This window comes from Schistocerca americana, chromosome X, assembly GCF_021461395.2.
Source record: "Schistocerca americana isolate TAMUIC-IGC-003095 chromosome X, iqSchAmer2.1, whole genome shotgun sequence".
NCBI lineage: Eukaryota > Metazoa > Arthropoda > Insecta > Orthoptera > Acrididae > Schistocerca > Schistocerca americana.
In genome coordinates this window covers 937,429,331-937,456,744 of record NC_060130.1, presented here as the reverse complement: position 1 = coordinate 937,456,744, position 27,414 = coordinate 937,429,331, and the positions used below count along the sequence as shown (strand labels likewise).

The following is a 27,414-nucleotide window of genomic DNA, read 5'->3' as shown; positions in this document are numbered from 1 at the left end:
CTGTACATTGCTGGTGTGCGATTCTGAATTTGTTTCTTTGCTCAAGACAATGAATGTGGAATATTTCTTATTAGATTAATTAGCCTTTATATAATTGTGAGGGGGAGTTTCTATAATTACTTTTTCCAAAATGTGAGAAATTGGTATTTGCACAATAAATCTCGCAACACTGATATCCATGTGTTGAAGTATTTGAAGTTCCTGTCACCAAAGAATACAAATAGAATGATTAGCCTTTTTTATTCAATTCATTAAGCCATTACATTGACGATGTGGCGATTTCCTACAGAAGTCTTTTGTTAACATTTCAAAAAATTGTGTACTTGCACTTGTTGCTAATAACAAGACTTCAAGTTTGAAAGAAAAGTTTATTAAAACCATCAGGTGAGATTTTGATGTTAGAACCTGTTATAAGGTAATGAGTACTTCATTGTAATAATTTCTTAATGCTCGTTGTTTGTGTTGCAAGCATAAATAGGATTATATGAATGAAAAAAAAGTCTCTAAACATCACTAAAACTTCGACTATGAAATACTGTGGCATTGTGAATGTTCTTGATATCTGTGCAGAATAGACTGAGTTGCTGTGCTTCTGCTCTTCCTTCCCTCTGCTGTGTGGGGTTGTTAGATTTCTCGTTCTTGATTTTTACCTTTATTGTAAATAAAAACTCAAATGAAACTTCCTGGCAGATTCTAAAAACTCAAATGTTTCTATTACAATGTGTTGAATGAAGCTTTGGGTTTTTATTCCTGGCGATGTTTCAGTTCTTGCTTTTAGTGACAAAATCTATCCAGAATTGCTACCCAACTATGTTAATTTAACAGGCATAGTAATTTCACTTTCCAACTTAAAGACATAATCTCTGTAATTTTGTTAAGTGGGAAATATTACAGCTGAACTACAGGAAAATTGACATTTTTAGGCATTTGTGTTTTTTTACTTCAATATTCTTTCTGATATTCAGTTATGGATTAAACAGTTGAAAAATGCAATACGCGCCACATTCTAAGTCAGACCTATTGGCAATTTTTCAGCATATTAAATTGAATAATTGGATTAGGAAGCTTCATTTTCTGTAATATTGAAACTGACGTGATTTACATTCAGCTATTCGTGCTGTAACTGGAATGTAAAGTTAAATTTTATTTCAATGTGCCACAAGAACTTGAAATGGTAATTGTAGCAATTGTAAAAAAAAGTTAAATTTCATTAGCGAATGATAAGGAGCACTTAATTATGATGGAGTGCAATTGTACAGTGTGATAACTGAACTGCCTGAAACATAAATAACTGACATAACTGTGGAAAGGTATTGCAATTTTTGTGTGTCCACATTTCGTTTGCAGGGAAAGGTAGTGAAAGACTATATTTTACAGTGGTGTCGTCGACTCTCGCCAACACGTGGTAGGCATGACATGCAGTGCGATGCCGAGCGGGCAGCGCAGTTGCGCTACTGGCTCCGTGCCGAATGGCTTGCCACTGATGGTGAAGTGCGTGTCAACAATTCGGTACGAGTTGAGTGGTGGCCAGATACAGGGGACAGTCGTGCAGTTTGTGAGGTAGAAGAACCTGCAAGTAAGCAGTCAACTGCTGAGTGGACATGGAATTCTTTTGCTGGACTGTGCCTGTTAATAACACTGGTCCTTCTGCTATCACATGTGGCGGTTCGAAGATTGCGAGCTGTTCCATTCCGAGCGGCATCATCGAGAGCAACAGCAACACTTGAAACGGCACAGCCGGAACTTGCAGTGGTTTCACACTCGAGAAGCACTAAGCGACGACGATACGCATCTGCTCCGGCACGACTGCAGTGGTGCGTGTGCTGGTGCACATTCATACCATCATCCCCACACACTGAGAATTTTCTAACTTATCAACTGCAGATCATATCATCTAATGAAAACTCATTTATTGTGTGGCACTTTAACAGCTTGCAAGTAGTGCACGTTTTGTGCTTTATATGTTCAGTGAAATTGCTTGGTGCTGTTAGTGGCCACAGCAAAGTTTATTATGTAATACTGTGGCTGTTTCAAGTTGTCCTTTTGTAGGTTTTGTGCAGCTTTCCTAGGTTGTTGCACATGTTTTGTGGCTTTTGATAATAATATAATTGCATGTATACTATTCCCTGTTCAGAAGTAAATTTAGGGCTCTGAAACTTCAGTTATTTAGGAACAGTATGCATCCCTTTCCCAAAAAATGCTGTGCGTTTTTTCTGTCTAGTGACATCTGCTGCAAAAGTTAGTGTACCTGAAGTATTTGTATAGCATGTAAGATGTGTATCGGAATTGTTGTTTAATTTTATTATATTCTTGTGTTCAGGTTTTTTAAACTTCTTCAAAAAATCAGATTGAAGAGAGTTCAGTGTTTGAGTTATGCTTCACTGACATGGAGAATATTGTTTCAGGTACTATGCTGCTTTTCAGTGTATTAAATGTGAATAGAAAGTGATAAGTTAGAGTTCTTGTTACACTCTTTCAGTTTTGTTATTAGGTAAAAGGTGACCTACATTTTGGGTTGTCTTTTAAATCAGCTGCTCTTCGTCATATCTTCTGGCCAAAACTTATCTTGCACCATAGATAGAATACAAGAAATAATCCTAGGGCCTGTGGAAGAGGAAGTGAAATGTGTGAGGGATGAAATAGCTTTTTCATTTAAAAACTGAGCAAAAAATTGATAGATTAAATGTAATAAACAATCTGAAAAGTGCACACTGAAAACAAATTTCATAGTCATCACTATGTAGGTTAATTTGTTAGCAGCAGTATAAATTTGTGAGATCAATATAGCAATTAGCAACTTGCCCTGGCTTTACACAAAGAGCACAGAGTGTATGTGGTTGGATATCATATCTGGGGTATGGTAATTTTGTTTACCGGCAACTACATGGAGCCATGATTAAAAGTCAGAAAGCAACCTTAGGTAATTGAATATTAACTTCAAATTCTAGCATAATTTAAACTATTTTAGCAGTACACACCTGTAAAGTTCTCAAGGGAAATGACTTAATTGACAAATGTTGTCATAGTTCAGCCATTTTGCACAAAATATTTGTAAATTATGTAAACAAACCTTTCTTGAGAATCAGTCCATATATTAATGAAAACTTTATTAAAATCCCTACTGTAGTTCCTGTGATTAGACTTCACATACAGACATAAAATGTGGTAGGAGGACTTGTAATATGCTGTGATTTTATACAAACATACCAGAAACAGTATGTCAATTACCTGTCTGATTTTAATTTTTGTGTTGCACTAATATAGCATGTTTTTTTTTTCTTCCAAACTGATTATAGGGGTGTCTTAAGTCCATTTAAATGTCATCCATTCTCTTTGCGGGCATCTGATCACTTACTGTACTTATATGAAAGGTTCTATAAATTGTGGTAGTGTTTTGTCTGAAAAGTGTCCACATTTTGGAAAAGTTTGTGGCAGTGGTAATAAAATCTTGGTAGGTTATGTATCTCAAGACAAAGGCAGCCAACATTTGGATAACTGTTCATTAAGACATTATACTGTAGGTTTGTGATGTTAAGTACTTCATCTGTGTAGACAAATTCTGACAAATTCATTGAGTATGTTCAAATGAAGACTCTTGCAGAACTAAGATCTATACTTAACCTCAACTGAGAGTGTGTTATTAACTATTGCTTTGTCTTTACTATTACTACAGCAGTTTGCACTAATTACTGAATATGAATATGATGGTGAACAAGGACATGCCTTCACATTTAGTAATTGACCATTTTCATAATCATTTCTTTTCGCCGGCCGGGGTGGCTGAGTGGTTCTAGGCGCTACAGTCTGGAGCCGCGCGACTGCTACGGTCGCGGGTTCGAATCCTGCCTCAGCCATGGATGTGTGTGATGTCCTTAGGTTAGTTAGGTTTAAGTAGTTCTAAGTTCTAGGGGACTGATGACCTTAGAAGTTAAGTCCCATAGTGCTCAGAGCCATTTGAATCATTTCTTTTCCATCTCAGCATTTGCACAAGTCTTGATGAGTCTTGATTACATTGATTATTGGTTTGATTCAAAATTTATTAACAAATGAAATGGCATTCGGTCTTGCCCAGTAAATGATAAAACTCCACTTGTGGCTCTCAAATTTCAGTTTGAATTACATTCTCTAGTGTACAAAAACTAATGAAGGTCAACAATAGTTATGAAAATGGCTTTATTTATCATTATGTTATTGTTATTCAATTTTTACTTCCTGTTAAATGAGTGAAAGTTAGGTATGTGAAATGTATACATTAAAACTGTTTCAGCTTTATGAATGATCATGACACTATAATAATTTTTTAATCTTGTCTGTTTCTTCAAATAATACATCATTGAAACCAATGACACAAAAAACCCTGAGAAAAATTCTCATAAAGTAACAAATTGGCAGGTGGTCTCAGATTTGCAATAATCCTTTCATTTTTGAAGACATTAGTGTGTGATGCTTAATTATATTAAAAACATCTGTGATGAGATTTGAAAACAGATTTTAATGTTCATACCAAAAATATTTTTCATTGTAAAACTGATGTTGCTGGCTGGGACAGCAAATTGACGTTCTTCACATCAGATGAGGGTCTGACAGGTTGGTCTTTGAAACAGCAAACTTACGCAACCTTGGCCCAGTGCACTGCGTGCAGATGGATTTTGGGGAATTGACTAAATTGTAATCTCCAGTTGTAATGGAGAATGTGCAATTTATTATAAATTGCACTGCATTAACAAATGCTTACATGTTAGAGACTGTATCTATTACAATTACAAAGTTGCAAATTTTTTCCCTAGATCAGTATTAATGATGCCCAGCTGTAAGGTAAAGAACAGGAAAATTTAGTCATTGATGAGGAGTAGTGAATTGTGTTGTGTACCTCCCGTTTTGTGATAATCAGATTTTCATTTTGATGTACTTGGAATGTCTCATTCATATAGGGTGACTTGCCCAGGCTTTGCAATTGAACAGCTGAGGTGAAAATTTCTGAAGAATAGTGTGACAGATGAACATCTATAATGTCTTCCAATGTGTCATATGACACAGCCAGGGACTACTTTGTCATTAAGTATCATGCTGCTAATTATGGATGAACATAAAGAAATAAAACTTAAAAACTTAATAATTTATGGTTCCATTCTAGAATAACTATTTCAGAACAGTTTGGGAATTTTTGTTGTGTGGGGTCACGTATGAAATTATCAAGAATGATATTGAAAGTTGGAAGACTGAAATCACATTCATCTCTTATCACTGATTGGGATGCATAAGCTGTCTTGATGTAATATGTTACAGTCTTACTCATAGATTCCTTTCCTGGAACGCAATAGAGTAATGAACTTGCTGATATTACTCTGAAACTAATGTAGGTATGTGTGGAAAGCACGGAGTTCGCAGCATGAGGAAGTAATATGTCACATTTCTTTGGCACCACCGGGTTTCATTACATAACCTCTGATTTTCTCCGTTGTCAACATGTTGAAAGCAAGGATTTTCGTTCATTAAGTCTTGTAATGTTATTGTACTAAAACTATGAATTGGTGATATTTTTAACTCTCAACAGAATCCTACAGAGATCAGAAATCATCAGTTGTTATTTGATAACACTAATACTCAAATTATTAATAAAGGAAATAAATTTAAACCATCTAGATCGCGTATTAAAATTTGGGGGTTATGACATTTTGGCTACTGCCGTGATCATATATCAAAAAGCTTAGAACAACAAAAGGAGATTTTGTGTCAATACCAAAATCTGTACCTGATTGGGGTGTCAGTTCAACTAATACTCCAAGATAATTGTCATTGTTTTAGTGTGTTGAAGATTTCCAGTTAAGTACTTCATTCATAAATATAAAATTGTTCAAGTAAGGAGTAACTGAAGTATCAATGGATATAATACTGTTTTTTGTACTGTAACTGCCATGTTTTAGTTTTCTCAGGAATTCAGTTTGCACATATTCACTGTTGTAAAGTTTGCATGTCATCCTTACCCCCAACCTTACACTTTTCCTCATTCCCCAGAATATCAAAAGATATTTGCTCCACAAACCAATGTGTCACTTTGTCAGCTGATCTTTCACACACACTTCAACATGGCTGTGTTATTGATTAGTTTATTTGCATTCTTCTCTTTTTATATTACTTCCTATATTGTCTTACACTTCACTCTGTTAAAGCACCACTCTTTTGTAACTATATTAAAACAATGTGACAGTATGTATTCTATATGTTCACTTATTTTTATTTTCCAGTTTCTGTGTTGGTGAACTTGATTCAAACTTCATTCTACGTACAGAGAGATTAGTGCAGACCCACTTGTGATTTCCTGCAGGCAAATAGTTAATAGCTGTAGAAAAATTTTGACATTGCTTACAAACCACAGCAAACGTACATTGCATTTGTAACAAAATAGCAATCTAGATTGCAATACTTTGATTTTTTTAATTACATTAACCAATTTCAGCCTATATGACCACCTTGAGACTAGAGGCTCAGATAACGTGAGGAGCGGGTTCATGGAGCTGCTATGAGCACCTACTGGTACCTGCAATTGGTGACAGGTACTAGTTGGTGCTCAGCAGCTTTATGTACTTTCTCCTTGCATCTTCTGAACCTCTGGTCTGATGACTGTCATATAGACTGAAACCACTTACTGCAATTAAAAATAAATAATTTATTGCAATCTAGATCTTGTTTTGTTACAAGCATTTTTAAATGCTGAATTTTTCTATATCTGCTTTATTAGTCTCATTCTCAGCAGTGTAAATGTTGGAACAATCAGTAAAAGTCACAAAATTGGGAAAGAAAGAATCCACAACATGCGTTAAAAAAACATAGTTCACTATTCAGTACATTTTATTTAATCGGTCTTTATTGGTGTAGATGTTTGTTTTGTTTCATAGACCTATAGTGTGGATGGATGGATAGATAGATAAAAAGATAGATAAGAATGCCAGTGACTAATTTCCTTCCACAGATCCCAAGTGAAATTACCCTCATGGATGAAGAACAATTAAAAAAATCTGAAACACATTTTCATGTAAATGGTAATACCAAACTTGTCAGAATACATGTTACTTTACAGTACACTGAGGTGTATATGATAATTCTTAGGTTACAGTACGTCAAAGATAACACTCATGTTACTTGCACATCAGTTCGTTCTACTCAGAAATTCATCAGTGGAGTTGGAGTAGTTGGCCATCAATAAAGCCTTTAGGCTCATCATAAACTGAACTTTTATTAGTAGTTGAGCTCTTTATGGCTGCTGAAAATTTACTAAAACACGCATTCTGGATAATGGTCACCTTTCAGGACCAGAGTGAGTGAGTGAGTGAGTGAGTTAGTTTGTGAAGGTTATTCTTATTCCAGTACTGGTTCCACAAGTTAAGCTGTTTGTTTGAAAAAGATATATATTATATATATGAAACATATATGGAATAAATATGTTGAGAAGCAGTTGTTAGCATCCACAGTTCTTTGAACAGGCCTCTGCAGGACCTTCTTAAGTTCCCACTACAAATAAATCATATTACGCACTCCTAGACTCTGAAAATTTTAACTTTGACTGCTGAGTTATTCCAAAAAATTACCCATTATGACATAATGGAATTAAAGTAAGCAAAATAAGCTAGCTTTTTAGTTTTTTTGTGTCACCTATGTCTGACTCCAGCAACACTGCAATAAAGGATTTCTTTAGGCACTTTAGCAGTTGTGTGGAATGCTCCTCCCAATTGCATTTGTTATCAAGTCATTCAGATCACCTTCATTTAACAAGTGATGGCATCCACAGGATGAGTGACATGGGAAGAAAAATTGATTGCTTCTCTTTGCAGACACTGAGCGAGGTTAGCACTCTGGGCTTGCATTCAGGAGGATAACTGTGAAACCCGTGTCCAGCTATCCTGATATTTGTTTCCCTTGATATCCCTAAATCACTTCAGGCAAATGCTGAGATGGTTCCTTTGAAAGGGCACTACCCATCTCCTTCCCCACCCTTCCCTAATCTGAGTGTAAGCTCCATGTCTAATGACCTCATTGTCGACAGAACATTAAACACTAATCTCCTCCTCCTCTTTGCAGACAGCATTCATTTTTCACATATTGGAAGGAGCTGAAATGTATTTTTTAATGTACAAATGTACTACTGCAGTATTGATACTGGTAGGTTTCTTGTGTGCCCTGATTCGGTTGTGTATGAAGCTGTTGATGACTCACGGACACAGTGAACTACTGACTCTCCGCATGGAAAGTGAAGAATGTGAGTTTGCAGCATGATTTTTGTATATCCACATGTTATTGGACTTGTTGGGAATTACATGTCAGAAATTGTCTTTTGTTATTACTCTTATTATTACAGGATTAATTAACACAGTGTTCAATTAATAACAACTTTTAACTGTACCCTGTAATCTTCTGCCAAACCTCTCTATTCAGGGCATCCTCCTTGTGTACACAGGATGTGCCATTATTTCATAGATGCAGTCTTTCCAAAAATGTTTATGTCTACCAGATGGTTTCCATTCAAAAATTTTCTTTGGCCCATTATGATCTGTCATTCCCAGCGAGTGCCCATACCACTTTAATGAGTTTTCTTTCAATTCTGTCTATCACTGTTTCATTTGCCCTCATTCTAGCTCTTAACGTAATCATTAGTTTTCTTCATGGTTCTTGATATTCTGGCACTCCATTGTAAATAATCCATTTTCAAAGATATTAGTTGTCTTTTGAGGTCAGAATTTAAAAGCCATAGTTCTGATTCATAGCATAGGACAGATTCAAACATTGGCCTACCCACTGTTTCATTATTGTTGTTGTTGTCCCACCAAAAGAATTCATACAGCCTATTACTTTTCTGCCTTGCAGCATTCTGTATTTTACTTTTGTATTAACCAGCCCACTTTTGTCAATGTTGGTGTTGTTGTGGTCTTCAGTCCAGAGACTGGTTTGATGCAGCTCTCCATGCTACTCTATCCTGTGCAAGCTTCTTCATCTCCCAGTACCTACTGCAACCTACACCCTACTGAATCTGCTTAGTGTATTCATCTCTTGGCCTCCCTCTAAGATTTTTACCCTCCACGCCACCCTCCAATACTGAATTGGTGATGCCTTGATGCCTCAGAACATGTCCTACCAACCAATCCCTTCTTCTAGTCAAGTTGTCCCACAAATTACTCCTCTCTCCAGTTCTGTTCACTACCTTCTCATTGGTTATGTGGTTCACCCCTCTAAAATTGAGCATTCTTCTGTAGCACCACATTTCGAAAGCTTCTATTCTCTTCTTGTGAAACTATTGTCCTCCATTTTTCACTTCCATACAAATACTTTCAGAAACACTTTTCTTGCTATTGCCAGTCTACATTTTACATCCTCTCTACTTCGACCATCATCAGTTATTTTGCTCCCCAAATAACAAAACTCATCTACTACTTCAAGTGTCTCATTTTGTGATCTAATTCCCTCAGCATCACCCTACTTAATTTGTCTACATTCTATTATCCTCGTTTAGCTTTTGTTGCTGTTCATCTTATATCCTCCTGTCGACACTGACCATTCCGTTCAACTGCTCTTCCTGGTCCTTTGCTGTGTCTGACAGGATTAAAATTCTATTGGTGAACCTCAAAGTTTTTATTTCTTCTCCATGGATTTTAATTCCTACTCTGTATTTTTCTTTTGTTTCCTTTACTGCTTGCTCAGTATACAGATTGAATAACATCGGGGATAGGCTACAACCCTGTCTCACTCCCTTCCCAACCACTGCTACCCTTTCATGCCCATCAACTCTTATAACTGCAGTCTGGTTTCTGTACAAATTGTAAATAGCCTTTCGCTCCCTGTATTTTACTCCTGCCACCTTCAAAATTAGAAAGAGAGTATTCCAGTCAACATTGGCAAAAGCTTTCTGTAAGTCTACAAATGCTAGAAATGTAGGTTTGCCTTTCCTTAATCTATCTTCTAAGATAAGTTGTAGGGTCAGTTTTGCCTCACGTGTTCCAACATTTCTACAGAATCCAAACTGATCTTCTCTGAGGTCAGCTTCTACCAGTTTTTCCATTCATCTGTAACGAATTTGTGTTAGTATTTTGCAGCTGTGACTTGTTAAACTGATAGTTCGGTAATTTTCACATCTGTCAACACCTGCTTTCTTTGGGATTGGAATTATTATATTCTTCTTGAAGTCTGAGGGTATTTTGCCTATCTCATACATCTTGCTGTGGTAGAGTTTTGTCAGGGCTGTCTCTTCAAAGGCTGTCAGTTGTTCTAACGGAATGTTGTCTACTCCCTGGGCCTTGTTTCGACTTAGGTCTTTCAGTGCTCTGTCAAACAATGTACACAGCACCCTATCTCCCATTCCATCTTTATCTACATCCTCTTCCATTTCCAGAATATTGTCCTCAAGTAAATTGTCCTTGTATAGACCCTCTATATACTCCTTCCACCTTTCTGCTTTCCTTTCTTTGCTTAGTACTGGGTTTCCATCTGAGCTCTTGATATTCATACAAGTGCTTCTCTTTTCTCCAAAGGTCTCTTTAATTTTCCTGTAGGCAGTATCTATCTTACCCCTAGTGAGATAAGCCTCTACATCCTCACATTTGTCCTCTAGCCATCCCTGCTTAGCCATTTTGCACTTCCTGTCGATCCCATTTTTGAGACATTTGTATTCCTTTTTGCCTGCTTCAGTTACTGCATTTTTATATTTTCTCCTTTCATCAATTAAATTCAATATATCTTCTGTTACCCAAGGATTTCTACTAGCCCTCGTCTTTTTACTTACTTGACCCTCTTACAGCCTTCACTATTTCATTTCTTGAAGATACCCATTCTTCTTCTACTGTGTTTCTTTCCGCCATTCCTGTCATTCGTTCCCTAATGCTCTCCCTGAAACTCTCTACAACCTCTGGTTCTTTCAATTTGTCCGGGTCCCATCTCCTTAAATTCTCACCTTTTTGCAGTTTCTTCAGTTTTAATCTACAGTTCATAACCAATAGATTGTGGTCAGAGTCCACATCTGCCCCTGGAAATGTCTTACAATTTAAAACCTGGTTCCTGCGTCTCTGTCTTACCATTATATAATCTATCTGACACCTTCCAGTATCTCCAGGCCTCTTCATGTATACAACCTTCTTTTATGATTCTTCAACCAAGTGTTAGCTGTGATTAAGTTACGCTCTGTACAAAATTCTACCAGGCGGCTTCGTCTTTCATTTCTTACCCCCATTCCATATTCACCTACTACGTTTCCTTCTCTTCCTTTTCCTACTATTGAATTCCAGTCATCCATGACTATTAAATTTTCGTCTCCCTTCACTATCTGAATAATTTCTTTTATGTCATCATACATTTCATCAATCTCTTCGTCATCTGCAGAGCTAGTTGGCAAATAAACTTGTACTACTGTAATAGGTGTGGGCTTTGTGTCTTTCTTGGCCACAATAATGTGTTCACTATGCTGTTTGTAGTAGTTTACCTGCACTCCTATTTTTTTATTCATTATTAAACCTACTCCTGTGTTATCCCTACTTGATTTTGTATTTATAACCCTGTATTCGCCTGACGAGAAATCTTGTTCCTCCTGCCACCGAACTTCACTAATTACCACTATATCTAATGTTAACCTATACATTTCCCTTTTTAATTTTCTAACCTGCCGGGCCAATTAAGGTATCTGACATTCCATGCACCGATCTGTAGAACACCAGTTTTCTTTCTCCTGATAATGATGTCCTCCTAAGTAGTCCCCGCCCAGAGATCTGAATGGGGGACTATTTTACCTCCGGAATATTTTACCCAAGAGGCCACGGGACACAATCATCATTTAACCATACAGTAGAGCTGCATGCCCTCGGGAAAAATTACGGCTTTAGTTTCCCCTTGCCTTCAGCTGTTCGCAGTACCAGCACAGCAAGACCGTTTTGGTTAGTGCTACAAGGCCAGATCAGTCTATCATCCAGATTGTTGCCTGTGTGACTACTGAAAAGGCTGCTGCCCCTCTTCAGGAGCCACATGTTTGTCTGGCCTCTCAACAGATACCCCTCCGTTGTGGTTGCACCTGCGGTACAGCTGTCTGTATCGCTGAGGCATACAAGCCTCCCCACCAATGGCAAGGTCCATGGTTCATTGGGGGGGGGGGGGGGGGGGCTTTTGTAAATATATACACCTAAATATTTAAAATTTTCTACTCATCACTGTTCAAGCATTGATGTGTACTTCAAATCTAGTGTCAGTGTTCACTATCAGATATTCAGTTTTTGGTAGACTCATTTGTAGTTTCCATTTGTCATATTCCTGATATAAACATCATATAATGAATTCCAGATCATATTCATCTTGTGGTAGAGTGGATTGATTATCAGCAAATTTAATGAAAACACCAATACATCAGTGGCAATGTTTCCCATTTCTCCACAACTGTTCTTTTATCTTTGGTGAGCTGCTTCTATGTATAAATTGAATGAGATGGGTAATAAGCTGCATTCTTGTCTCAGTCCTTCCGTGAAGTTAATACATTCTCTACAGGATCTCTTCTCTCAACCCATCCTACAATATGGTGGCCAACATTCTGTCCTGTTTTCTCATACATAATCTTGCCACATAAGCAGCTCATTATGCAGTTCTACTCTTTAAAATGGAAACCATATATAATCCTTTCCACCCAGGTGAAATTCCAATCTCTTAACAATAGTTATTCATAAGTTGCATTATTCTTTTCTTGAAATGGTGTCCTCCAGCTTTCAGTAGCTCCACAGGAATATTTCCAGGTCCAGGTGCTCAGCCATTCTTCATTTTTGCTAATGTTCTCTTCAGTTTCTCTATTGTAATAGTCACATTGAGACAGTTTCTTCAGTCATACCTTGTTCCTCTCTTGGGTACTGTTGCCTGTCTAATTAGAAGATCTATACATTATTTTTCCCATTCCCTTAAAGGAATTAAATTGCCTACTGCTTTGTTTACAGGTGTCTTCTTCATATTAGTAATTGTCCTCCACACTTTTGTTGTTTGTGATCCACCCATTTAAACTCAGTTTGGAGGCATATATGTTCCCACATCTTGTTATTTTATGGTTTAATTCTTTTTAACTCCTGATTTACTGTCTTGTAATTTTGTCAGTCATGAGAGTATTTAGTTAATAATCATTTCTGTGTAAATGTTTCTTTTCCCAAATAAACATGAGAGGCTATCTGACATCAGTGGCAATGTTTCCCATTTCTCCACAACTGCCCTTCCATCTTTGGTGAGCTGCTTCTATGTATAAATTGAATGAGATGGGTAATAAACTGCATTCTTGTCTCAGTCTTTCTGTGACATTAATACATCTGACATCCAGCTACATCAGAGTCCATTGGTAGGACTCAGGATATAGTTGACTATTTCACTAACTAATCTCTATCATTGATGCATCTTTGTGTAATATTACAAGACCATTTGTTTGATAGGGGAATGGGAGGATGCATAGATGCTTACTCTTAGTCCCCAGTACCTCTAGAGCCGTTTTTCCAATCACTTGTTTGACATTCTCAAATTCCCTTTCGACATTGTTATCTTGTGACACAAATTTTAGTTCCTACTCTAATATTCATTGAAGATAGTGTCTTTTAATATATTCTAATACTGTTAGATGATGTCGACTGCTTGTAATTTCCTGTTCGACTAGTGGTCAGTACACTGGAAACTGATACAAATCAGAGCTTTATTGTCTGGATTCATCCAGCCTATTGATTGATAAAATCTCTGAAACAGCTGCTTCAGAGGGTTACTAAGATATCCTACAGCTACATCAGAGTCCATTGTTAGAACTCAGGATATAGTTGGCTATTTCACTAACATAATCTCTACCATTGATGCATCTTTGTGTAACATTACAAGAGCATTTGTTTGATAGGGGAATGGGAGGATACCTTATTATTGTAACTAATTAGTGTTGAATGAACTGCAAAGTTAAAAACACAGACTTTATGTTGTGGTCTTTTTAACTACACCTCATTTATACTTGCCATTGGGAAAGGAACTAAACAATGTCTTGTTGATGGAAATATATAGCAGTTTACCTTCACTAATCACAATCGAGCACTTTGCTGCAAGTGGCAAGTTGCAATGGCATGTGAACCTGGATTGCATTTTCAGTTGTTGTTTTCGTGTTATAATTATGTGAATTTGTAGTGATAATTGGAAGTTTTTGCCAGACTGGGACTCGCTCAGATTTCCTACTTACTACGGACCCTCATTGTCAGTGATGTTTCCACCTATGATTTCTGAACAGTACTATCAAAGCTACTCTCATAGGTATGTGGAATAGCACCACTGAGGAAACAAATTCACCGTATTTCAGGTTCAGCATATCTGAATGGTTTGCACTGATACCATTGCATTTCATTGCAACTTCATCATTTTCATCTCCATCAATCCATTCAGTTCATGGTTAATTATATGTTTGCTGCTGGACACCTTTGCTATGGGCAGGTATATTCCTGTAAGGCATATGACTATTAGAGATGCCCCTAGGAAAACTTTCCCCAGTATTTTTCACAAGAAATGGGACCAGTGTACAACATATTATTAACCCTATTCTGGAAATTTGGGAAGATCTTCAGAATTGTTCACAGTTAATGACACTCCATCACTGACAGAGATTGTAAGGGCATTGTAGGAGCTGATAATCTTTCGTGAGATACGGCACTTGTGGTCATCATATATGGAATGCTTATGAAGATCTTGACATTTCTCATGCTCTCTGCCCTCTTTCATTTGGCTTTGTATAGCTGATGGGAGAATTAAGAGTATTTGTTTGCAGTATTTACATCCATATGCTATGTGCTGTTTTCATCGATGAATGTATAAATGTGTTCACAGCTGAGCTGGATTATTTACTGCTGATACATTGTTTGCAGTTCATTTTAAAGAAAAGAGTTAGGTTGCATTGACTGTAGCACAGCTTTATTTGAACTGGTGTGTGTGTTAGGTTTATAGCAAACTGTAAAATGCTTTGAGAGTTTGCTGATAGCTATGGTACTGAATTGACAACAAAATCATCTCCTATACTTCAAAAAGTCATCTGTGTCTTTTAAAGAGTGAGGGTGGTGAAAATCTGCCAGCAGTGCTGCCACCAAAGTACTTCTACAGCAATGAAGTGGAGGGGGGGCAGAGGGGGGGGGGAGAGAGAGAGAGAGAGAGAGAGAGAGAGAGAGAGAGAGAGAGAGAAGGGGGGGGGGATGGAGGAATGTGGTGACATCTTACATGTTGCCAAGCCTTAAGATTTGTTGCTATAGGCAATTATCAGATTCATCTAACTGCAGTTCACCACCACTAAAATACAGTAACAATATGGAGGAGTACACTTTCTGTAGTTTCTCATCCAGAAAGATCCTAAGTCTCATTGGCTGCCCGCAGTCTGTAAGTGCAGTGATTCTCAGTTTTTTCTCTCCCTACAGAAGGACATTGCATGCTTTATAAGTGACACTTCGCTACAGTAACTGCCACCATGGAAACAAAATAAAGGTAAAAGACCTAATAATGATACGCCATCAAAATGTGTAGGGCTATTCACTAATGAAATACCAAAGTGCTGTTTATTTGTAGGTTGGCTTGGTGGCTAAGTGGTGAAGTGCCAGATTACAGATCCAAAGGTTTCGGATTCAATCTCTGGTCAATCATAGGATTTTTTTTTCTCACTCATCACTTCTTTCACCCCTGGCAATGTTTCTTGATGGGAAAAATGCGGAGTTGTTGTGCAACATGGCATTTTTCACATCAACATTTGGAATCAACCTTAACCTACAGGTGTCCCTATACTTGGCTGGGTCAGCCAGTTCGAAGGCTGGAGAAAGGCAATGGAATAAATTTTTAAATTTGTGCTTTTTTAAAATCTTTTCAGCAAACAGTAATGTTTGTACTGTTGGTTATAGCGTAAACATGTAAGAAAAGTGAGGAATACTCTTGCCTGAAGTGCAGTTCATCTGAGGAACATCATCAGGATCCATGTTCTGAACAATTTCATGGCATGTTTTAGTGATAAACATGTAATTTTGGCAACAGTAAGGCAAATATTATTGAAATGTATGGGGAGTTTTGTCAGTACCAGCTAATGTAAATGGTTTTCAAATTTTTGAACAGGTATGGCCATCAGCAAGTATACAAAAGATGACGTGCATCTAACAAAGTATATTAAAGATAAAAATGTACATTTTCAAAATTAACGCTTAAATTTGTTTTCTACTGTGTGTGAGGAGGGACCTTGAATAGAACTGGTGTACCAAACCAATGCAGCATCCAAGAGGACTTGCATGGATTTCATTACAATACTGCATGTTACACCCTTTTGTGTTTTTGAGTTATTTAGAAATAAGGGGTGGGGAGGGGGGGGGGGGATTCTCAGAGTTCTTAGAGTTTTAATAAATATAAGTTGGAAACTGGCTGCAGTAACTTCGTTCAGAAATCTGGCTGTTCATTACTATCAGTAATGTATTCTGCTACCTGGGTCAATTAGCAAAGTTTACTGTTGATGAGTTCCATTTCTCAGATGATTTTTATGTGCTACCTCACATATTTTTCCTGGTCACATGCCAGTTTGATGGGTAGGGTTTTGTCAAATGTTTTAATTAGCATGATAAGAATTTCTCATATAAAAAATGTTTTGGTTTGTTTTTATGAAGAATGACATCATTTTATTTCAGATTTGCCATTGTTAGAGAAAAACTAATACACTGTGCTTCTGAATTCCTCTCACAGACTCCTAAGAGGTGTGCTGATTAGATAATGGTTTGCATAAGTGCCCATATCTGAAGAAATTTCCATGACACGGGGGCAAACGTATAAAGCAGTTGTATGTAATGTTGCAATATTATAGTAATCCTTTTATTAACATTATTTGTTCACTGAGGTGGAAATAGAAAGGGGGGGGGGGGAGTGAAAGGGTTACTATCATTGTTAATGTGGAAAATAATGCCAGTTTGTTTTAATTTATGGTGTTCACTGCCTGAAAGACATTGTAAGCAGTTGTTGTACACTACTTTAAGAAAGGGAATTAAAAATTTCCCATTTTTTGGTTATGTATCTGGCACAAAACTTGCTTTTTACACCTCAGTGTTTCATGTGATGAGGTTTTTGCTCAGTTCATTGTGGCTACTAAAGTAATGAAATTTTTCTTACTACTTTTAATTGCCCACATATCTTTGTGTGGTGTTATATTGCATTTAAATCAGTTTATTAATTTTAGTTTTGTTCTTTATTTTATAGGTCAGAGCCGAGAAGCCCATTAACGACTGATGTTAGCGTTGGACCAGATGAAATTTTAGGTTCAGATGATGATGAGCAAGAAGATCCAAAAGATTACTGCAAAGGTAAATACTGATGCTGTGTTTACAGTATAATTATAATCAACTATGTGTGCATGCTCATATGCGTTCGAGAGCAAGTGGTTGTGAATTTGTGTGTGTGCTGATATTGCATATATGTGTGTGTGAAGCTCATAATGAATGTTGTGCTATTATGAAGGTTAAGAAGGTAAGAACAGTCTTAAAATAAATAAAAAATGGTAGCAGCTAAGAGTATTGGAATATAAGAAAGGAGAAAAGGAAGAAAAATATATTTGAAATGGCTAATATGATCTGCTATACTGCAGTGTTGAGGTGACTGATGCTTTGGAATCTTTTAAGCTAAACACAAGGAATGATAGTGTGCTGACCTGTGCCTGCAGTACATTTAGAAATTTGAGCAGTTGAAAATTGTTGAGGCTTTTGTGGCTATTTGTTGACGTATTCTCCATCAGAATTGAGTAGATTTGACAAGGGTATACATAAACTGTTCAGAATATCCTGTAAATATTTCATCTAATATATTATACAGTGTCTTAAAGAAAATTAAAGAAAAAAGTGGATTTTTCAGGAATTAAAATTCTCAAAAAGTTGTACTAAACTTTTGCTCAGGGTTTGTGTTATGGGTTTGAAATTATGGAATTCAGAACTTTTTGCAATAAAAAATTATAATGTTTGCTTTGCTTCGACGTAGTGAGGTGACACAGTGATTAAGATACTTGATTATCATGGAAGCGACATGGGGGTATGAAACAGATGCCCAGCTATCCAAATTTAGGTTTCTGTGCTATTGCACTTTCTGTTGTGACTTCAGTTCAACATTAATAATCTTCAGCCTCTTTCCACCACTTTGATTACCGTGTTCATTTTGTTTTGTGGCATGTAAGATAACTTGCAAAAGAGAACTGGAAATTTGTGTCTCTCTTGTCTCAGGATTGGAGAGTTTTCACAAAGATGGTTGAATCTACCCAATTCAACAATTATCATCAAATTGGAAGTGTGGAAAGAAGTCAAAAGTAGAGTAGAGTACATTAAATACACAATCATTTTCCTTTATTTTCTCCTCCAAGGTAATTGTCTACAATAAAAGTGAAGTCATATTGTTTGTAAAACTACCAAAAACAAAAATCCAAAATAGTATTCTGCAAACAGTTTGATTCATTAGATGAGTATACTGTCATGAAATATGCAAAGCAATAAAAATATTAAGGAATAACAGAGTGATGACATTAGCTCCACTAACGTTAAACAAAGTAATTTTTTTTTAAATTTTTGATACATGAGAACAGAATAATTACCATTCAGAAATTTCATAGTTTGGGATGGTAACATCTGTAAACAGGGAAGTTACTGTTAACATTCCATGATTAATTACGTCAGAGTTTAAAATACACCAGCTCCAGAGTAACCCTAATGATTTTGATACTTCCTCAAAGTACAGAGTTTCTCATTTATTAGGGCAAAATAACACTGGTGATATGTGTGTAGATAAATACCAATATTATTGTTCTTTCACCAAATTCCTCCACCTTTCTAGTAAAGTACGTTGTTGTAGATGGGGGTCAGGGATAAAGAACCACAAATCTAAAGGGCTCTGGTTGGATCACCAGTTAGTCCTAAGATTTTTAGCCCTCACTTGTCACTTCTTTCACCTCTGTCAAAGTTTGCACTGCGATTCAGAAATCACATTAAACTAAAGGTCGCCGTATAACTAGATAGGTAAGTTATTTGAAAAGATTGGAGGAAGGTAATGGCGTACCACCTTCGGCAGGACCATGCCTAGTAAAGCAGTGTCGTGTTAAAAAGGTAATGCCAACACCCAAGTAATGTGATGTTTTAAAAAATTTCTATATTTCTTGACAATAATAAAGACTTTGGTGACAAAGTGAACTCCTGTGACCATTATGAGTGTCCATGCTACACATCTGTCTACTCTCTCTCTCTCTCTCTCTCTCTCTCTCTCTCTCTCTCTGTGATTATGTCTTGTTTTGATGAGGGAAAGTTTGTTTCAGATGAGACAACAGTGGTGGTTGTTGTTTGTTCATCTACATCTACATTTATACTCCGCAAGCCACCCAACGGTGTGTGGCGGAGGGCACTTTACGTGCCACTGTCATTACCTCCCTTTTCTGTTCCAGTCGCATATGGTTCGCGGGAAGAACGACTGTCTGAAAGCCTCTGTGCGCGCTCGAATCTCTCTAATTTTACATTTGTGATCTCCTCAGGAGGTATAAGTAGGGGGAAGCAATATATTCAATACCTCATCCAGAAACGCACCCTCTCAAAACCTGGACAGCAAGCTACACCGCAATGCAGAGCGTCTCTCTTCCAGAGTCTGCCTCTTGAGTTTGCTAAACATCTTCGTAATGCTATCACGCTTACCAAATAGCCCTGTGATGAAACACGCCATTCTTCTTTGGATCTTCTCTATCTCTTCTTTCAACCCGACCTGGTACAGATCCCACACCGATGAACAATACTCAAGTATAGGTTGAACGAGTGTTTTGTAAGCCACCTCCTTTGTTGATGAACCACATTTTCTAGGGACTCTCCCAATGAATCTCAACCTGGCACCCGCCTTACCAACAATTAATTTTATATGATCATTCCACTTCAAAATCGTTTGGCACGCATGCTCCCAGATATATTACAGAAGTAACTGCTACCAGTGTTTGTTCTGCTATCATATAATCATACAATAACGGATCCTTCTTTCTATGTATTCGCAATACATTACATTTGTCTACGTTAAGGGTCAGTTGCCACTCCCTGCACCAAGTGCCTATCCGCTGCAGATCTTCCTGCATTTTGGTGCAATTTTATAATGCTGCAACTTCTCTGTATACTACAGCATCATCCGCGAAAAGTCGCATGGAACTTCCGACACTATCTACTAGGTCATTTATATATATTGTGAAAAGCAATGGTCCGATAACGCTCCCCTGTGGCATGCCAGAGGTTACTTTAACGTCTGTAGACGTCTCTCCGTTGATAACAATGTGCTGTGTTCTGTTTGCTAAAAACTCTTCAATCCAGCCACACAGCTGGTCTGATATTCCGTAGGCTCTTACTTTGTTTATCAGGCGACAGTGCGGAACAGTATCGAACGTCTTCCGGAAGTCAAGGAAAATAGCATCTACCTGGGAGCCTGTATCTAATATTTTCTGGGTCTCGTGAACAAATAAAGCGAGTTGGGTCTCACACTATCGCTGTTTCTGGAATCCATGTTGATTCCTACAGAGTAGATTCTGGGTTTCCAAAAACGACATGATACGCGAGCAAAAAACATGTTCTAAAATTCTACAACAGATCGACGTCAGAGATATAGGTCTATAGTTTTGCACATCTGCTCGACGACCCTTCTTGAAGACTGGGACTACCTGTGCTCTTTTCCAATCATTTGGAACCTTCTGTTCCTCTAGAGACTTGCGGTACACGGCTGTTAGAAGGGGGGCAAGTTCTTTTGCGTACTCTGTGTAGAATCGAATTGTTGTATCTTATCATTAATTTTATATTGTGGTGTGCTTATTATATTATTTTCAAGTGTTCCTATATTCTAGTACCAATATGAGCATTAAGAATCACGAGTTCTGGTTAGCTCAGTGTCTAAATTACATGTTATGAAACAGCATGTAACAGTGTACGCAGCAACAAGGTGCTGAAGACAGCAAGATAGCAGCAAACTCAACAAGATGTGCTACCATTTGACATGATTTTGAAGCTGTTTGGGGACATGGCTACTTCCGTTTTTAAGTGCATTGACAGTTTATAAACTGCCATGAACAGAAGCACATTGTGTAAGTTTGGTGTAATCTTTGTGCCTGTGGCATTTCCTTGTTGGGTATATTGTTAAAATTTTTTTTTTCATAATATTTAGTGAGCAGCTCAGTGTGAATGTTAATCATGGTTTTTAGTGCTATTATTGACACTAGAATATGTAAACATTTGAAGGTGGCACATAAGCTGAAACTAGTTGTGTGCATAATTTGTCCAAGAACATGTACAAGGGTATACTGAAAAGCAATGCCTTGTAATTTTTTATATGAAAACTGTCCAAGCTTTTCAAATAAAACAAGCATTATTAACATTCTATATCTTTATTCTTTGTGTCCACACATTTGCAGCCCTCTGCCACTAGGAGGCTCCGAATTGTTGTGTATATGTCAGGACATTGGAAACAGTGTGCTGTAATCAAGTTTGGAATTTGAAGAGTTCATACACACATGGTGCACCCTCTCCTTCAGCAATGCAATTCCCGGAAACACAGGAGCACTGCAACAGTCAGACGCTTTTGAGTTCACCTTCATTGGTCATCGTCCATACAATCTCAACTTGGCCCCACCTGATTTTCATCTGTTTCCAAAACTTAAATATCACCTTCAAGGGCTTCAGTTTGATAGTGATGAAGCTGTGCAAACGGAGATGAGGTTGTGGCTCCGTCAACATCAAACATTCTACAGTAATAGTATCAACAAACTGGTCGCTCGTTGGGAGAAATGTATTCATCTCCAGGGTGACTAAGTTGAAAAGTAAATATGTTGATACAAAGAGTAAAGATTTAGAATGTTAATAACCTCTGTTATATTTAAGAAATCTTACGTGTTTTCCCTTTTTAAAAAATTGGTGTCATTACTTTCCGGCATGCCCTTGTATTAAAAAAAGGTCATCCCAAAAGGCAAACTGTCACCCTTATTCAACAAACCCAGGCCTATTGTTGCTGGGCATAAGTGCTCTTGCTGGTATACAGGCTGGTTCAAATTGTAACTTAGAACTAATATCAAAGTTCATCAAGGTTTGATGCTTCACACAAAGGGAAATCAGAGGTTAGCCCAGCAAAAGAAAGGGGAATGAGCTTGAAAATGTCAGGTTCTTTCAGAAAGAGCTTGTCAATGAAAAAGATGATTTATGCACTTATGAAAACTATAATTATGGGGAAACTCCTGAAAGGCAAAAGAAATATTTCAATTTTTGATGCCATGATCTGTCGCAAAGGTCAACAACATCCAGGAAATGACAGTTTCATTGAAGTGACAATGAATTGGCAACATGGCCAGAAGTGCGAACAAGTGATGGACAGACTTGGTGCTACAGTAGATTCTGAGAAATAAAAGCTAACATAGGGGAACACCATCAGACTGATAGGTAAGAACACTTGGTGAGCTACTGGGAGAAAACAGCTTGAGGTTGCACTAGTTGGAGGTAACTGCTGTAAGAGTTATCATCATTTCATGATAGAAATAGCTGAAGGTGGTGGTATGATGAGAAAATATGGTGAACTGATCGGAACACTACACAATCTGTTGGTGATTGAGTATGTCCCTTTGTTCAGATGAATACGAGAAGTACAGGGTGTCCATAACTAAAGTTCTAGTTTCAAAACACTGTTATGAGAACCACTGCTGAGAATGACATCAAATTTGAACAGCATATTGCTGATGCGGGGAAAAGGACACGAAAATTTTACCAACATTGGCACTCTAAACGTCTTACCATAAATGGGTTTGGCTACAGATGACAGATGAATGGCAGTATGATGGCAATGGTCTGAGTTGGACATTACACCATCCTTACTGATTCAATGTGCATGACTGCACAAGTTTGGCAGTCAAAGCTCGTGGCATTGTTAATTAGGTAAGCCCATCCACCATGGCAAGGTCATACCACATCGGGTGAGAAAAATTAGTTTTTAGTTGTCACACCATAAAAAGCTAAGTGACATTGGTTTCTAATTGTCCTGGGGCCAAAAACTGCGTAAGAAGCAAAGTGATATTGGTTTCTAATTGACTGGGGGCAAGACATGTTCAGTATGCTGTCCACTGTATTCTGCCACAAGTTAAAATCAAGAAACAGCATGTTCCACAACAGATCGGAGTTTCCCGTTTGTTACATTCAGAGTACACTGCACACTGTGTGCCTTCAATTTGGCTGCATTTGTAATTGGAGCACTAAACACATCATCTTTCAGATAGACCCACATCCAGAAATCGCATGGGTTAAAATAAAGTGATCTTAATGGCTGGGCTGTAGGGAAGTGATGGCTGATAATCCTAGCATTTCCAAAGTGCCTCTGACGCAGCCACTATACTGGCTGCGCAATGTGTGTAGGAGCCTCATATTCATAAAAATGATTCTACCCACACATCCACACAGTTGAAGGGTTCTAATGATGTTGGTTTGCAAAAGACTCTCATAGTGTTTACCAGCTACAACACAGGTAAAGTGACCTGTAGTACTTGCCACCTGACAAAAATACAGCTCAACAATAAACGATGCCATCAAATCGCATCACGCGGTCATCTTTTTAGAATGAAGTGGTATGGGTAGATGTGTGTGAGGATTTTCCATTGCCCATAATCTGCAATTCACTTTCATTGTCCAGAATGTTGTTCACACCCATCGCAAACAATTGCGGCCCAGCGTCATGGTAAATTGTCATCCATAAAAATATATTGTTTTTTTTTGGGAATATGGAGCCCTCGCATGGCTGCAACTGGTCTCCAAGTAGCCGAATATAACCATTTCCTATCAATGATCAGTTCAGTATAGGGGAGGGAAAGGAGCTACCTTGGTACAACAAACATATTAGGAAGTTGGTGAGAAAGCAGAGAATTTTGCACAGTCGTTTTAAATGTAGTCACTGCCCCGCTGACAAACAGAAATTATGTAAAATGAAAGCAGCTGTCAGAAGGACAAGGAGAGATTCTTTTAACTAATTTGAAAGCAATATTTTATCTGCAGATTCTAAAAATAACCATAAAAAATTTTGGTTGTATGTAAAATCTATCAGCGCTACATATAATTCAATACCTTCTCTTGCTGACAGTATGGGTAATGTAACTGATGATGATAAACAGAAGGCTGAAATTCTAAACCTAGCCTTCAAAAACTAATTTACGGTAGAGGGCTGCAGCACCATTCCCCCTTTCAATTATCGAACAAACGAAAGGATGGCTGACATAGTGTTTAGTGTATCTGGGATTGTAAAACAGTTAAGATCCTTAGACGCCAGAAAGGCATCTGGTCCAGATGGCATCCGGACCAGATGGCATCCCCGTAAGATTTTATGTTGACTATGCTACAAATATAGCACCATTCTTATCCATCATCTATCAGAGATAATTGGAACAGCAGAAAGTTCCATGGGACTGGAAGAAGGCCCAGGTCATAGCTATCTATAAAAAGGGTAGAAAATCGGATGCACATAATTACCAGCCAATTTCACTGACATCTATTTGTTGTAGAGTCATGGCACATGTTTTGTGTTCAGACATAATGACCTTTCTAGACTCTGAGAAGCTCATCTGCAGAAACCAGCACGGTTGTAGGAAACAGTGGTCATGCGAGACACTGTTGGCCCTCTTTGTGCATGATATACAACAGGCTCTAGATACTGGCTCCCAAGTTGATGCCATATTTCTCGACTTTCGAAAGGCTTTCGACTCAGTTCCGCACTGTCGCTTTCTCCAAAAAGTGCATGCTTACTATAAAAACTGCTACCATCAATGTATCGAATCTAAATGACACTAATAAACGTAAATACTGTGTATTGTACACTGACAGATGCAGGTACAAAACAAAACCTTTAGCTAACAATAAGAGTTCGGAATGTAAAGCACAAATATGAACTCTACTTTATAGGAACCGAAGGGCTTACAGTACACGATCATTAAAGCCCACAACAAGCTAAGGAATTTAAGCAGACGGCGAGGGGAGTTTTAGCTTTCTGCTAACTAAACCGTACATAAGAAGGGCTCAGAAGTTGTATTATAACACATCTTCTGTCGAAGATGTGGCCACAGCATTGCAGGAGGGTTCGAGTGGTGGTGCACAAACATGCATTGCATAGGGAATTGCCCAAATTCTTAACACACCTGTGAGCACAGTGCATAAAATTCTACAAAACATCCTGCATTGCTATCCATATAAAGTCAACCACATTCAGCTGTTGCTTCCTGATGACCTACCAGCAAGATAAACATTCGCTCAGGAATTGCTTGGACACACGGAAGTGAACAATAAATGCCCACAGAACATTTTGTGCACAGATGAAGCCCATTTCCATCTCCAAGGACATGTGAATTATTTGGCCACCCAGATCGCCAGACACGAGCCCCAACACTCTCACTGTTACGGCTATCTATAGAGGCAGCATGGCTCAGTATTTCTGCAGGGGCTTACAACAACTTGTTAGTCCGTGCCACTTTGAGTTGTTGCACTTGCCAGGCAAAAGATGATCTGACAATATATTAGGAGATATCCCATGACTTATATCACCTCAGTGTATATGCCATGGCAGTGTGAGGTGTACAGGCACAATGTTGAATAATAAGCTATCTAGATCAGTATACTCCTCCAGGAAGCTTTTACTTACAGTACTTGAAATATTATGGGGGTAATTTTATTTGAGTTAGCAGTGTAATTTAAAACAAAATTGTTTTTAATGTGTTGAAAGTCAGTGTAGATTAAATAACTACATAGGTTAAAAGGCTTATGATATGTTTACTCCCTCTTTTATAATGTTGGAACTCTTTGAAAACTGATGTAATCATTTGCTTTAAGATATATGTTTGGTTCATATTTGTATCAGTATAAAAAGTCCTGTATCATGAAAATGATTCAGTAGATAAATAAATAAATAAACTGATTAGTTAATGAAATAATAAGAAGAAAGCTTTGTAAAGGGAAGAGAAGTGTTTGGCTGTGGTTAAAAACTCACTTAAGTTCTAAAATGTGTTAAATTATAAGCTACTAGAATTTGATGATGAACAAAACCAGAAATTTTTGTGCAGAATTGATTTTTTTCCCCTACATCCTGCACAAATGTGTTGAACTTCAACAACAAATACAAAAAAATCACATGGTAAATATTATTATTATTATTATTATTATTATTATTATTATTATTATTATTTAGGACCACATGATACAGCTAATTTATGACATGATTTTTTAAAAATTTATTTTACTTATTTGCTTTCCAATACTTCTTCATTCTTGCTCTCTGTTGTCCTCTACTTTCTTCTCTCCATGTCACTCCTCTCTTCTTTTGTGTTTCTTCTGGAAACCCATGACCTTTTTCCTGAATTTATATCTGTTTTCTAGGTCTTTGTCTGTTATTCCCAACTCGTGCAGATTTTTGTTAACATCTTTAAACCATGAAATATGGGTTTTTGTTTTTTGATCAAAGAAGTTGAATATTTTTTTGACCAGCCTCTCACTATATCTTCTTTTTAACTAGGCTATAAAATGTAATCCTCAGCTTTCTTGTGGTATTTATTACATTCTATTTTTTCCCCATACACCATTTTGTTGTTTCTTAATTTTCAAATCCCATTTTCGTACTTTGAATCCAAATTTTTTTGTGTTATTCATTTTCTTTCTTCTTCAAATCACTTAGTTATGCTGAGACATAATCTCTCAGAATTTTTTATGTGAAAACTTGTAATGCTTTTGAAATAAAACAGATGTTACTAATATTCTAAATCTTTATTCTACATGTCTAACTATTTATTTCTCGACAACAAATATATTTGTCCCATTAAGAGACCAGTGTGTCAATACTGTTACCATAGAGAGTTTGACTTTGTTGACAGAGCCACAACTTCACCCTAGCTTGATCACTATCAAAGTGGAGTCCTCAAAGGTGTTCTGTTAAGTTTTGGAAACCGATGAAAATCAGATGGTACCAAGTCTGGATTTTATGGAGGATGATAGTGATTTGAGGGTCATTCCTAACTCATGGTAACTATGTGACAATTTGAGAATTCCACAATTCGCATTGAACTGGTATGGTAGTGTGTATCTGAATGCCAAGATAAAATAGGGTTCCAGTCCGGGAGGCCAGGCAGAGGTTGAAATGAAACGAGACGGATTTGAACTCTGTGTAAATTTATTGTGCATGAGTAAAAATGGAAGAAAAATAAATCAGAATCGACTACTGTGCTTCAAAGTAGTCCATGAGTGCATACATACAGTGTTGCCAATGATAGAGAAAGAGTTGAATGCCAGTGTGTGCCTCTTGTCGCCAAATTGTCATGAGAACATTCGCCCTGCTTGCAAAGTGCCTCCCATGCAGTGGTCCCCTCAGTCGTGGAATAAGGCAAAAGTTGCATGC

The 27,414-nt window shown here is 37.5% G+C and overlaps 1 protein-coding gene across 3 annotated transcripts in view; it reads left to right on the top strand.

The window, feature by feature from the left end:
- LOC124556793 (SRSF protein kinase 3) overlaps positions 1–27,414 on the top strand; it is a 383,958-nt gene that overhangs the window by 135,922 nt on the left and 220,622 nt on the right. For 2 of the 3 annotated variants that reach the window (XM_047130805.1, XM_047130806.1), the window contains one exon: positions 17,224–17,327. In XM_047130805.1, the coding sequence (XP_046986761.1) occupies positions 17,224–17,327 (104 nt within the window). Of the gene's footprint in view, positions 1–1,377; positions 1,815–17,223; positions 17,328–27,414 lie in introns of all 3 variants that reach the window. The other variant, XM_047130804.1, reaches the window with a different exon arrangement.